The 13052-nt window shown below is 51.9% G+C and overlaps 1 protein-coding gene across 1 annotated transcript in view; it reads left to right on the top strand.

The window, feature by feature from the left end:
- Positions 1–1725: 1725 nt before the first annotated feature.
- The window catches only part of PTPRS (protein tyrosine phosphatase receptor type S), a 124161-nt gene continuing 112834 nt past the window's right edge, over positions 1726–13052 (top strand). The window contains exon 1 of the mRNA XM_054396087.1: positions 1726–1852. Within this exon, the coding sequence (XP_054252062.1) occupies positions 1765–1852 (88 nt within the window). The 5' untranslated portion in view covers positions 1726–1764. The remainder of the gene's footprint in view (positions 1853–13052) is intronic.

Genomic DNA, 13052 nt, shown 5'->3' with positions numbered 1-13052 from the left:
TGGCTTGTCTCTTAATTCTGTACACTTCAGCCTTGGAGAGTTAATGGGGCAGAAAAAGATTAAAATGCCCCTTCACACCGCCTGCCCTGATGGTCTCATACCCTGATGTCTGTCAGAAGGCTTAAGCAATCTGGTCCCTGTCATCCCCTCAGTCCTTTCAAAGCCTTTGATCACTGTACAGTATCTCCTACCTGGCTTTCTTCCAAAAGGTGATAAACCCTGGGTTTGATTTTTTAATTGGGGTAACTGATAGCAGAAAGGAATCTGCACACATCTGAGAGCATCGTTCACACAACTCCAGCCATTATTTGCTGCTCAGGGTCTGCCTGAGGGAGGAAGCTTGGAGCTGCCAGCCCTACAAGGAGGTTCTGCCTCTGTTTTTAGCCCTTCTGGGGCAAAGCTTCTCTCCTCTGTCACTGGAGGAAGCATTTACTGATACTGACACACAGGACTGGGGTTGTTGCTAAGAATACAGCTCCCTTAATGCCATTCCAGCTTTGCAGAGGGATCAGGATAAAGCTATAAGCAGGCATCTCCCTTTGGAGCCAGGAGTTGTCTCCATGGAAATGTGCAGGCAGGGCAAGGGGAGCCGGCTGGTGCTGAGCTTGCTGGCCCCTGTCACAGCCCTGCTAATGTGCTGGTGCTGTTCTGAAGCCACCTTCTGTCATGTCCAGGGCAGAAGCTGTCAGGAGAAGATCTCTCCTGTGGCCTTTGGAGGTTGTGTTTCCTTGCTGTGCCTTTAGATCCATCAGGATCAGCTATGGTTCCCCCTGCTCCAGGTTTTGTCTCTTTCAGTGTTGTGTTAGCTCAGTAACGTGGTTCCTCTGAGTGCTGCAGGTAGGGAAACTGAGGCACCAAGCTGGGTAGGACCTCTCAGACAGGCAGAGTAGCTGCTGTAATCCCAGCTGTGGTAAGAAGAGAGCCAGCAGTTTGCACCTGCCTTGCAAGAGGGGCTCTGGGGCACCTTCTCTGCTCCCAGGGCTGAGGGACAGGCTGGCTGTGCTGGGGTGAGTGCTGCACAAGGCACAGCCTGCCTGGGCAGGAAGCAAATCCCTGCCCCAACAGCTTGGATCCTCAGCCAACAAAAGGGGACAAAGGGAAGACATCTCCTGCTTCATCTGCCCTCTTGGGCAGGATTGTGGGTTTTTTTCCTTCATTCCTGGGTTTTTCATCTGTGAGGTTTCAGTTTTTCTTCGCCCTCCCTACGCTTTTGTGGAAAAATTGCCCTTTCAGAGGGTCCCTGGGCCCTGTCGGGTCAGATCCCTTCACACCTCGTTGCTCCTGTGTTGCTCGGCCAGCACTGCCTTCCTCCTGTGCTGGGGAGGGGAGAGAAGCCAGGGGGGGTTCAACTTTAAACACAGGCTCTGCACAGTTGCTGCCTCCTGCTCATGCTCCCCTGCTTTGCTCCCTTCCCTCCCTTGCTGTGAGTGTGTGCAGGGAAATCCACCCTCAGCTGCCGAGGCAGGGAGCAGCCTGGCCCTGTCCCCCCCACCACTGCTTGCTGATGGAGCTGGGCAAGTCCTCGGTGGCATCAAGGCGAAGGGCTGCCTGCTCCCTGCCTCCCCCACACGTGCAGGGACTGTGCACAGCAATGGCTTTGTGGGGACTCTGCTGCCACTCTGTCCCCTGCCATGTGGTGCCCTCCTGTCTCTCCCTGAGCGCTCTGCCCTCTGTGCCTCTGCAGGTGCTGACAACGCTGGGGTGACGCCGTGAGTGCTGCTGAGCCGGAGCCTTCCCGGCTGGGGCTGAAGGCCACTGCAGAGGATGAGGATCCTTCCCAGCCCGGGGATGTCTTCGCTGCTCTCCCTCGTGAACCTCCTCTCCATGCTGCTCATAGGCTGTGTAGCTGAAAGTAAGTCCCTGCTGTTCCCTGCTCCTTTTTTCCCTCCCATAGAATGATAGGATTGGAAGGGAATCAACCCCCCCTGCTAATGCTGGTTCACCTAGATCAGGACACACTGGAACACATCCAGGTGGGTTTGGAAGCTCTGCAGAGAAGGAGACTCCACAGCCTCTCTGGGCAGCCTGCTGCAGGGCTCTGCCACCCTCACACCAAGGAAGTTCCTCCTTAAGTTCAAGTGAAACCTCTTGGGTTGCAGGTTGTGCTGTTGCCCCTTGTTCTATCCATGCTTCACCTCCCTTGGAGAAGAACAGCAGGAGAAGGCTTTAGTTCCTAAAGCCAGCCAAGTACCCTCCTCTCCTTTTTTAGCATTGAAGTGCTCAGTACCTGATTGTCTATTTTCATTTTCCAACATCTTCAGCTTTCCACCAGTGCCTTTGGGTTGTTCCCAGTCCTGCCTTAGAGGGACACAGAAGCTGCCAGGTCCTCACAGCTGGCTTTGAATCCCAGGTTGCCCTCAAGGCTACCAGAGAGGTGGAGAGAAGGGGAGGGAAGTGCTTGACAGCTCTTTCTGGAGCCATCCTCCCCCTTCTGCTGGCCCCCTCCCCACCCAGCTTGCCCATATTGTCCTCTCCTGCTCTTGCCTTTCAGGCATCTGTCAGACACTAGTGACCGCTGTCATGTTCCTTGCTGGGGCTGGATTCAAAACAGCATCTGAAGAAAGGGTATTATGTTTCTCCAGCCCCCAAGTGAACCAGTTCCAGTTTAACACAGTTTTTATCTTTGCTGCCTTTCAATCCTTGCTTTAAAAAATGAAAAGAGGAAAAAAAAAAAAAACCACACAAAAAAAGCCCCAAACTAGAGCAGAAGTGAAATCTTCAGCGACTTGAATGTAATGTTCCTTCAACATGAAGGCTGATCACTGGGGATCAGTGGGGAATAGACTTTTCCAAGCTGATTGAATTATGACTTTTTTTTCCCACCCCAGCAAAGCTGCTTGAAGCTGGTGAGGGCTGCTCTGGTCAGCATAGCCCTTGACAGCTTTTAAGGTAATCGCTTCGTTATCAGGGGTTATTAAGATGATGTGGTCAGCAGGGATTGAACAGATCCTCAACCTCTGGGTGCTGGGGGATTTGCTTTCAATGGTGCTTTCTCTCCTCTCTGCACTAGGTGAGGGAGGATAGATTTGCCCTCGCTTCACTCCTGGGTTTTGTTCTGTTCAAGCTCAGCCTCTCCTTGCATGGGGGAATGTTCCTGTGCAGGAGGAGAACGTCTGCTTTTGTTCTTTCTCATTTAACGGTCCTGAGAAGTGAGCTGGGCTGCAGAAGGTTCACTGTAGAACCACTGTTTTGGTGTGTAGCTGTGGGTCAGTGAGCCTCACCTCAGATGGTGCTGGTGGTGTTTGTGGAGGTGTGTCCCAGCTTCACTTTGAGCTGCTGCCTGCCTTGAGCAGCAGGAGCAGTGTGGTGTTTGGCAGCGAGGGACCTGGTGTGAGACTTTTGCCCAAGTGTTCCTCCAGGGTCCTGCTTGGATGTTGCAGTGACTGCTCTCGTGGGTTCTTTATAAGCACCCAGGGTGGATGGTTGAAGCTGGCTGCTGGGCTCAGGGAGGCCTTCTGGGCTTGTGAAATTGGTAGGCAAGCTGCTGGCTACCTGGACTGCTGTAAAAGCAGGAGACTGCAAGCAGAAATCTCCACTGCTGGCTCTTTGTGCAGCAGAGGCAGGAGGGCAGGGGATGCTTGCAGTGGCAAATCCAGTGTCAGGGCTCCAGGGTGCCATTCTTGCCACTGGTTTGCTGGCCAAATCCCTTTGTCCTCTTGTTTTCAAAGCAAGCAATGCAGCTTTGTAGGCACAGATGGAGGGTTCCTGTGTGTGCAGGAGCCCCTGTGTGAGCAGAGCCCTGATTCATCTGCTGTGATGTCTGAGTGCCTCTGAAAACTGGGCTCCTTCTTTCTCCTCAAGTCTCCACCAAGCTGTGGGTGCTCCCTGCTGGGGGTGGGCACTCTGCAGCATGGAGGCTTCTCCAAATCATGGCTGCCTGGCTTCAGGTTTTCTGGGGGTTTGGTTTTCCTGGGAAGGACCCAGGATCTTGCCTGTCCCTGGGGGACAAGATTTGCTCTGAGATTGCAGCAGAGCTGGGTGACCCCACCCTTGGCTGTCATGAAGAGGAAGTGGTGGAAGTGTGCCCTCAGGAAGGGCTTCAGCTGATCAGACAGAGAAGATACCAATTGTGTGGCCCAAGCCCTGCTGAAATCTGTCACTCCTTTGCAGGCACCTTGCTGCTAGCAGCCAAGTTTCTTTCTCCTGTAGTTCTGCAGTGTCCTTGGATCCTGAACTGGGAGGTTTTGTGCTTCTCTTCTTGCTGCTCACAGATCCAAGGCAGGGCTGCTCCTACCTGCTTCTCTTGTCGATGATGCTGGGCCAGGCATTACCTCTTCTCATAACCTGTAGAGCAAGTCTACATCTCCCTGACCTGTCTGCCCTTGGGGCTGATGCCCATTAGGTCCCAGCTGGAATTTTCCTGTGGCTGTTGCTCTCTGCCTGGCTGATGTCTCCTTTCTTTGGAGGGGCTTCTGCATTCAGCCTGGCGAGTCAGCAGGATCCGAGCTGGTCTGCAGTGCTCCCCACTGAGGCATGCCAACAGCAAACAGCTTTGTGTGTCACAACTGCAGGGGCTGTGTGAGGAGCTGTCACTCTGTTCTGACAAACATCTCCCATCAGATGGCCCTGGGCTCTGTCCCTCTGCCTCTCACGTAATCCCTTGGCCAGCTTCCATTTGCCTGGCGCCTGCTGACCCCATTTCCTGCCCCAATTCACCAGAGGGGCTGCCAAGGCCCTGCAGCCCCCTAGGCGAGTGGTGCCAGGCTGGGAAGCCCACACCACAGGTAGGAAAGCCCCCCTAGGACGTTGGCTCTTGGAGGTCACCACGCTCCCAGCTGGGCAGAGCAGCAGCTCCTCTTGCAGCAGAGCGTGGGCCTGAGAGCTTGAACTTACCTCTTCCAGTGCAGCTCTGGAGGAGCTGTGGCCTCTGCAATCAAAGGGCCATTAAAATCCTTGCCTTGTTTCCTAGGCTAATTGATCTCAGGCAGTGATTGGAATCTTTCTACAGCAGGAACATTCTATTTAAAGGAAACTGTTGTTTAAATTAAAAACCCAAAGCACCACACTGCTTTCTGCCTGCTGCTCTTCCTTGTGAAGCTGAAGAGGATAATAATGGCAAGGTATGAGGCAGACCTCTCTCCTCTTCTGCTTCTCTTGCACGTGGGCACTTCCTTTGTTTCTTCTGTATGGCCAAGGGCAGCCACAGATCTGGGAAATGCTAACTCCAGGATTGTTTTCACCTCTGGTTACATGGAAGTTGCTATCATTTTGTCAAGGACTCAGCTGGTCGTGGCAGTAGTGTTCATTGCCCTTACTGCAGTGGCTTAGGGGAAGCCTCCCCCAAGAGCTGTGCCCCTGTGTGCTGCACAGCACAAGAGGGCAGGTCTCGTGCCCCTTCCAGCTGAGAGAAAATCAGACAGCCCAGAGAGATGAGGTCTGGGTATGGCTCTGAGCAGGGGAATAGCTTCCCAAATCCCTGATGTGCCTGGACACAGAACCAAAGCTGGTCACACATCCAGCTCCAGCCATAAGACCTCTGCAGCAAGCACATTAAAACTCCTCATTTTGTGCATGCACAACGAGGAGTCCCATCTCTGGCTGTAGCTGGACAAGATGTGTCCTGCCTGTGCTGCCTCTGGGGCTCAGGGCATGGTCAGCTACTCCTGCCCTGCTGTGCTACCTGAAGCAACAACACTTCCCACTCTAAGTGCTCCTCAGTTGCAGATAAAGCAGCTCCTTGCTGGACAGAAAAGTGCTCATTTTGGTAACTGAGAGCAGCATGCTGGCTGCTTTCAAGTGGATTTTTTTTTTCCCCCATTGATTAAACCTTTAGCATTTTACCATAGTGCTTTGCTAATTGGTGCTTTGCATACACAGGAGGCTGGCATGTGGCTCTCTCCACCCCAGCAAAGATTTAATAACAGATGCAGCAGTGAGCATTACTGATGGCTTAGATTTCCTTCCCTTCCTAAATCATGTTGGAGAACCCTCCCTAGCACACTCTGAAGAATTACCATAAATAATTAAATCTAAATTGCAATGGACAAAATAGAAGAAATAAAGCCCCTTTTATGATGCATGGCTCCCCTCCTTCTCCATGGCCCTTGCTCCAGCATTCCTGTGCAGGACACAACTGCTTCATGCCAGCCTCATGCGTGTGGGGAGGGCTCTCACCCTTCATGAGTTGCAGAGCATCCATGGAGGTTGGCAGCAGATGGCAGCAAGGGCTGCACCAGGTGTGAGGGGCTCACAGAGAGGAGGGCAAAGGTGTGTGGTGGGTTGGGAGAGGAGCTGGTGGAGGTCCATGTTCAGGCTGGCAAAGCAGAGCTGCGCTTCAGGAGCTGCTGCGGTGAGAAAAGGTTTGTGGAAGGTTCCTGCTCCACGCTGTGAGGTGTGGGAGCTGGTGGCTGGCTCATGGCTGCTCTTGCTGAGATCCAGGCACAGCTACTTCCAGGTGTACCTGAGTCTCCTCCTCTGGATGGTCTCTCCTGGGCTCTTATCCTGGGAGGATTAGCTTCTACAGCAGAGCTCACAGCTCTTAGCTCTGGAGGTCCTGGCTTGGATCTGCTCTTGGCCAAGACAGCAGTTGTCAGAGAGATGGTAGTAAAAAGAGAGATGGCTCCAGCACAGGACTTGACAGACATGTTCAGATGCCATCAGTGGGAAGTGAATCTCCACTGTGGGAGAAAGCTGCTCCATTTTTAAGTGTTTCAGACTTCTTTGTGACAGTGCAGCAGCTCTGTCCTGAGAGAAGGAAGATGTTGAAGTGTGGTGGGGGCTGAACTGCCCCACAAGCAGCTCTGGTCCATGACAGTGCACCTGCTGGGGATGAGGAGCTGCAGGCATGCTGCAGAAAGGCTTTTTCTCCTCGGTGGGCAGGGGCTGAGGGCTGGCAGAGATTAAGGTGGGGCCATATAGGAGGTTGTGTGGTCAGCTGGAAGGTGGTGGAGTTCCTGCTTGGTGTTGCACATTGTTCAGTCAGTGAGTGGAGGCTGAGGGTGTGCAGGAGGAGGCAGCACCTGAATTGCCTCCTCCAGAGGGCAGATTCCTGCTTCCCTCCCCTGGATCCACTTGCTGCTTGTGTTCCCCACGCAGCAGTCACAGACAAGGAGCCACCTTGCTGCCCTTGTTTCTGGTGTGCCCTTCCCTTTGCTGCCTCCTCTGTCTGCCAGCTGTGATCCAGCCTGCGGTTGCTGAGGGGTCTAGACTGGTTGTTGTCCCACTCAAGGACACCAAATTAAGCTTCTGTGTCACCTTGTTTAAGTGCCTGATTAAATTAAACCTTGCCTGCCTGCATCCAGTGAATTTTTTCCTTCCCCCCATTCTATTTTATTCTTTTGTGTGTGGTCTTTTTCATTCTTTTTTTTTTTTTCCCCTTTTCTTTTAGACAAATCAAATTGGAAACTTAGTGTCTTCTAGGAGACCTGGAGAGGAAATAAATCATCTTTAGAAAGAGGTTCCTTGAGGGCAGAAGGGGCTGTCACCTCCCTGGTCTCAGCTGTGCCCCACACTGCCAGTGCTCATTCGATTAATCTCTGCTGAGGAGCACCTGGGGACAGCAGCAGCTCCGGGTGCTTGGGACTTAGTCATGGGTGTCTCCTGGTAAAGGATCTGTTCCCAACCAGAGGTTCTTGCTGCTCAGCTTCATTAGATGGCTCAGTTAGGGGAAAAGAACATCTGCTTGTTGTGTAAACAAGCAGCTTGTGTGCAAATGTCATCTGCAGAGTGCTTGTGATGGAGAAAAATGCATGGCATCATCAGACCTGGAGGCCAAAAGCAGGCCTTCTGACTCTGCTCTCAGGCTTTGCCACAAAGCCAATGCCTCTTTCTTTGTCACTTCCCCATGTGGGTGTCCTTTCCAGCCAGACACAAGCTGCCAGGAAGGATGGGACCTTTCTGCTATCTCACCAAGACCCTGGGTCACAGCAGCTTTTCATCTCTCCGGCAAAGGTCTCCGTGGTTGTGTCTTTTCCAGCCCAACTAGATAAGAATCTCCTGGGTCACGAAGGGGAAATCTGTGAGGGCATTCCCACCCTTTTTGTGGCCTGGAAAGCCCAATATTATTCTTAGAAGGCAAGCAGAGTGCTTTTCAAGGACACCCAACCAGAGGAATGTCGTCGCTCGGCGTGCGTGGGATGGAATCTGGGCTGGAGCTGGCCTGTGAGACACAATCTCCACAGAACACTTTTCTTTACTCTATGCCACTCTTCCCCTCCAGTCAAGGATGTTCTCTTGCAACATAATTGGTCCCAGTTCCCACCTTAGAAAGCTGTGATGTTCCCTGCACTGCAGCTGCCTCTAATATTTTTAAAGTTCATGAAAACAGTCACGTTTTGTGCCATCTGCTGCATGTGGTGCAGCTCAGCAGCAGAAGGGCTGTGGGCTGGGGACTGGGAGCCAGGAGTGTCCTCTCGCTGGGACTGCACCTTCTCCACCCTCCTTCCCTCCCCTGGCTTGCCTGGGTTTGCTTCTTTGAGCAAGGACTTCTCTTGCCATCTTGTTGCCTGCTGTAATTAGCCTCAGTCTTGGGTTGGGGTTCTCATGCTGGACACACTAAGCAGTCCTGTTAAGGTTTGGCAGAGGAGCCTCCTGTTCCATCCAAGGGCACAGCAGATGACAGCATGACTGTGGAAGAGATCACAGCTAACCTAGACCTGCAGATTGCCAGCACACAGCATTGTAAATGCTAAGACTCTGGAAGGGGATATGGCAATGAATGATTTTAACCAGTTGACCTGAAGGAGTCTGGTGTGGATTGACCTCTGCTCGCAGGGTCTTTGCAGAGAGAGTTTTTAGTGTGTGTCCAGTTCTGGTGTCCCCAGCATAAGGTCCCAGAGCTGTTGGAGTGAGCCCAGAGGAGGCCACAAAGATGATCCAAGGGCTGGAGCACCTCTGCTATGAGGACAGACTCAGGGAGCTGGGGGTGTTCAGCCTGGAGAAGAAAAGACTCCAGGGGGACCTTGGAGCTGCCTTCCAACAGCTGAAGGGATCCTACAGGAAGGCTGCAGAGAGACTTTTCCTGACAGGTGTCCAGAGACAGGACAAGGGAGAGTGGTTTGAAGCTGAGGGAGAGCAGGATTGGCCTGGAGCTTAGGAAGAAATTCCAGTAGTGAGACTCTGGAATAGGTTATCCAGAGAGGCTGTGGATGCCTCCTCCCTGGGGGTGTTCAAGGCCAGGTTGGGTGAGGCCTTGAGCAGCTGAGTCTAGTTGAGAGGTGTCCCTGCTGGTGTTGGGGTAGATGATCTCTGAGGTCCTTTCCAGCCTGAGCCATTCTGTGATCTTGCTTGTTGTAGACATGAAGCATTGTTGTTTCAAACCAGTTTCAGGACGTGGTTTAGTGGCCATGGTAGTGTTGGGTTGACAGTTGGACTTGATGAGGTTTTTTTCCCACCTTAATGATTCTGTGATTCTATCTGTAATGCACAGAATCATTCCTGGTGCCTTTTGAGGCCAAGAGGAAAAGCAGAGCTTGGGAAAAAAAAAAAAAAAAGGGGGGGGGGGAGGAGGGGAAGCAATAAATAGAAAGAGCTGCAACTGGTTTAGCATTCCACAAAGTTTCCGAGTCCTCCAAACCATTAATTGACTCAGGAGCATAAAATTGAGAAGGGGAGAGAGGGAGAGGGAGCACGGAGTGGTGCGAGCAGTTTGAATAATTTATTGTCCTTTGAAGTTGCAAGAGAAATTTCAGCTGCCTTGGGGAGTAATTTCTCCCCATTCTGAAAGGGTTTCTCCTTATTTTAAACTCATTCAGAGGATGATAGTTTTGCATTTTCTGCATAATTAATGAGCACAGCTCTCCCCCCCCCCCCCCTTTTTTTTCCCCCTCTACTCTCAGACAACCTCGAAAGGAGGGTGGGGTGGGGATGAAACTTGGTGGTTTGCTTTTAATTAATAAAGTCAAATTAATTTGGCTGTGGCCTCTTCCTTCCCTCACCTCTGGTAGAACTCATGGATCTACTCAGCAGTGAGCCTGAGTGTGCTGTTAACACCAATCCTTACCAACCTTTGATTGACTGGAATGTCTCAAAAGATGATGGTGTAAGGCTTTTTGCTTTTTTTTTTCCCAGTTCAACAATTAAAGATGACCTTGAGATGAGCTCTCCTGTGAGCCAGGAAGGTCCTTCAGCTCTTGCTTCTCTTTGTCCATCTCTGTGGGCAGGATCTGTTTGGTTTTGAGGGCTTCCTGTGTGGTTGTTTTATGAATGCTGTGATGCTCTCCTTTACTTACAGGATCTGCTAATTATGGTTCATTCCAGTAGCTGCCACTTGAGGGACTGCCTTCTCCTGGAAGGTGAAGGCATCTTCTGCCCTGCTGCCTGGAGGGGCTGCCTTACAGCCTTCTGGGACAGCCATCCCTTGGCCAGTGTTAAACACAGACATGTCCTACTAAAACAAAAGCTCACATTCCTCCACTGCTGCCTTCTAGAAGAATCAAGGGCTCCTTGCTGCTGCTTTTCCACGTTTCCATTCCTCACTCACTCGTGTGTTGCTCTCTTTTAATGCCTCAGTGAATCTCTGGTCACTCAAAGCTGATCTTTTTAGGTTCCTGCTGTCACTTCTCAGCACTGTTGCTGGCTTCTTCCATTATTTTTTTCCTCCTCCTTTTGTGTTGATGTGCCCACTAGAAATCTGAATGATGAGGGCTGTGGGTCAGGGACAGGGATTGTAATGGCTCTTGTGGTAGGAGTCAAAGTTCATGATTGTTAAGGATGATGTTCATCCCTTAGTCGTGGCTTCAGTAGGCTTTGGGTTCTTGTTTTCAAGATCTCCCATCTTGAGCTCCTTTGACATCCCAGTCCCAATGCTGAGGAGCAGCACAAGCTGACAATCCACTGCTAAGCCCCAGGGTAAGGTATTTCAAGATTGGGTTGGAAGGGACCTTCAAGATCATCCAGCTCCAACCCCCTGCCATGGGCAGGACACCTCCCACCAGCCCAGACCTCATCCAGCCTGGTCTTGAACACCTCCAGGCAGGAGGCATCCACAACCTCCCTGGGCTACCTGTTCCAGTGTCTCACCACTCTCACTGTCAAGAATTTCTTCCTAATCTCCAGTCTTAATCTCCCCTCCTCCAGCTTCTCTTAGCAGAGGTTGGGCTCTAATGAGCAAGCTTTTGAAAATGCCCTGGATTCTGTGCTCTGGGAATTGTACCTGTCCCACCTCCTGCAGACCAGGAGGCTTCCTCTCTTGCCTGAAGTAAAGGAGCAGACAAGAGTTAGTATGTGGAAGTAATGCAGCTTTTATTTGCAGGAGTGAAAGAGCAGAGTGTCCCCAGATGCTGTTTGATTTATCTGCTGTGCCTTTCAGCCCCAGAAGATCCTGGTGCATGTCTTAAGCTGGCAAACCTCAGTGGGGATCATGCTCCTGTGGTCGTGCTGCAGCCCCTTGGCAGGCAGTGCCAGGCAGGGGACCTGGCTGTGTGTGTCACATGCTGCCTGTGTCATCTCCAAGCCAAGGATCTGAACTGATCTCCCTGATCACATCCTTGGGGCTCCCAGCACTGCTCTGCCTCTGAAAGACCATGAGCTGCAGAAGCTTGTAGCAGTTTGTTTTCCTCACTGCTGCTGACTTTGCTGTCACTTTTCCGTGGCTCAGGACCTCTGCTGGGCTGTATTAAGTTGGCATCCCCCTCCTGGGAGCTGGGATCCTTGCTCATTAAGCTTTCTCCTTTCAGGCTTGTCCCGTAGGAGCTGGTTTTTCATGTTCTGGTATCCCCCATAGACTCTGATCCTTCAGTGACTCAAGCAGAGCAGTGGAAGTTGGTAGAGAGCTGAGCCCTTCCTAGCTGTGTCTTTTCTAGGCAGGGGCTGAGTTGAGCTTCTCCAGGATGCCAATATCAATGACACACTGGAGTGGAAGCTGTCCTGTCAACATGGCAAGGGGAGGCAGAGCTCTCTGCCTTGAGCTTCTGATTGCAAACAATCTGGGGTTGCTGTCATGGCATTGATGGACAAGGGGCCCTCATTAAGTTGCCAGGATAGCTCCTTGGGTTCCCTGCTGTTGCTCTGCTCTGGGTTGTTATGCCTTGTTATAGGACTTGTGGACAAGTATGGATTGAGATGTTGTTAGAGTTGATTGAAAGGACTTGTGTAGCTCCAGGGTCCTGGCCTGCTGCCTTGCATGTGCTGCTGTGCTTGCTGGCCCTTCAGCAGCTGATCCCAGGGCTGCCACCTTCCCTGACATCCTCACTTGTCTGCTTCAGCTCTTGCTGGGCACAAGGAGCAACTTTCTTCCTGGCATTGTGCTGTAGAGTCAGAAGATGCAGGTGAGTCCTGGCCAGAGGTCCACCTGCTTGCTTCTTTGCCCCTCAGTTTGATTTGTGCCAGGGAGGGAGACTGCAGCTGCTCTGTGCTGGGTGCAGGCAGTAGGCAGAGAGAGAAGCTGTGAGGACCCCTGGAGTCCTTTCCTGCTGAGCTGGTTAGAGAGGGAGCTGAGGAGACTGAAGCACAGGGGAGGATATTTGTGGAGTGAGGCCACAGAATGCTTTGAGAAGCCAACTCACAGATCACAGTCCCTCATGTACAGACTCCATGTGCTGCCTCTTTCTCATCCTTTCTTGCATTGTGCAAAGTCCTGGTCTGATGCTGGACAGCAGCTGCCTGTCATGTTTGCTGCCCTTTACTGCCAGAATATAACTTCCTCCACCCCAATGTTAATCTCTTATTTCTCATTCATTAAACTAAAGCCCACATGGTGCTCCAGGCTTCCACCACACCACAGCTCTCACAGGTTCCTGGGGTGTGCACTTCAGATACAAGTTTTCCTGTCTGGGAAAGGGAGGGAAGGAAAAAACTGGTCCAGAATCCCATCCCACTCCCTGTAGAACAGGGACAGCTCTCTCTGTCCTGTCCTCTAGAGCAGTTTGTATCCTGTAGGTGCATCTCATGACTGTGTGCCCTATACACCTGCACAAAGCACAGCTGCAAGAAGCCTTTCCTTGCCTGGGGTTGAGCTGTGGCAGTGCCAGATCCCTTTTGTCCCATGGGGGAAGGTTGATCCTTTCCATGCCTACCACTGGGCGATGGCAGCCTGGAGAAGTCCTGCTGAGCCTGATTGACTACATGCTAGCTGCTGTTCCCATGTGATAAGGCACAGTTCCATGCAGCCCAGA

Source organism: Indicator indicator, chromosome 36 (genome assembly GCF_027791375.1).
Source record: "Indicator indicator isolate 239-I01 chromosome 36, UM_Iind_1.1, whole genome shotgun sequence".
Taxonomy (NCBI): Eukaryota; Metazoa; Chordata; class Aves; order Piciformes; family Indicatoridae; genus Indicator; species Indicator indicator.
Note: the sequence above shows the minus strand (reverse complement) of the source record. Positions and strands in the feature narration are given on the sequence as shown.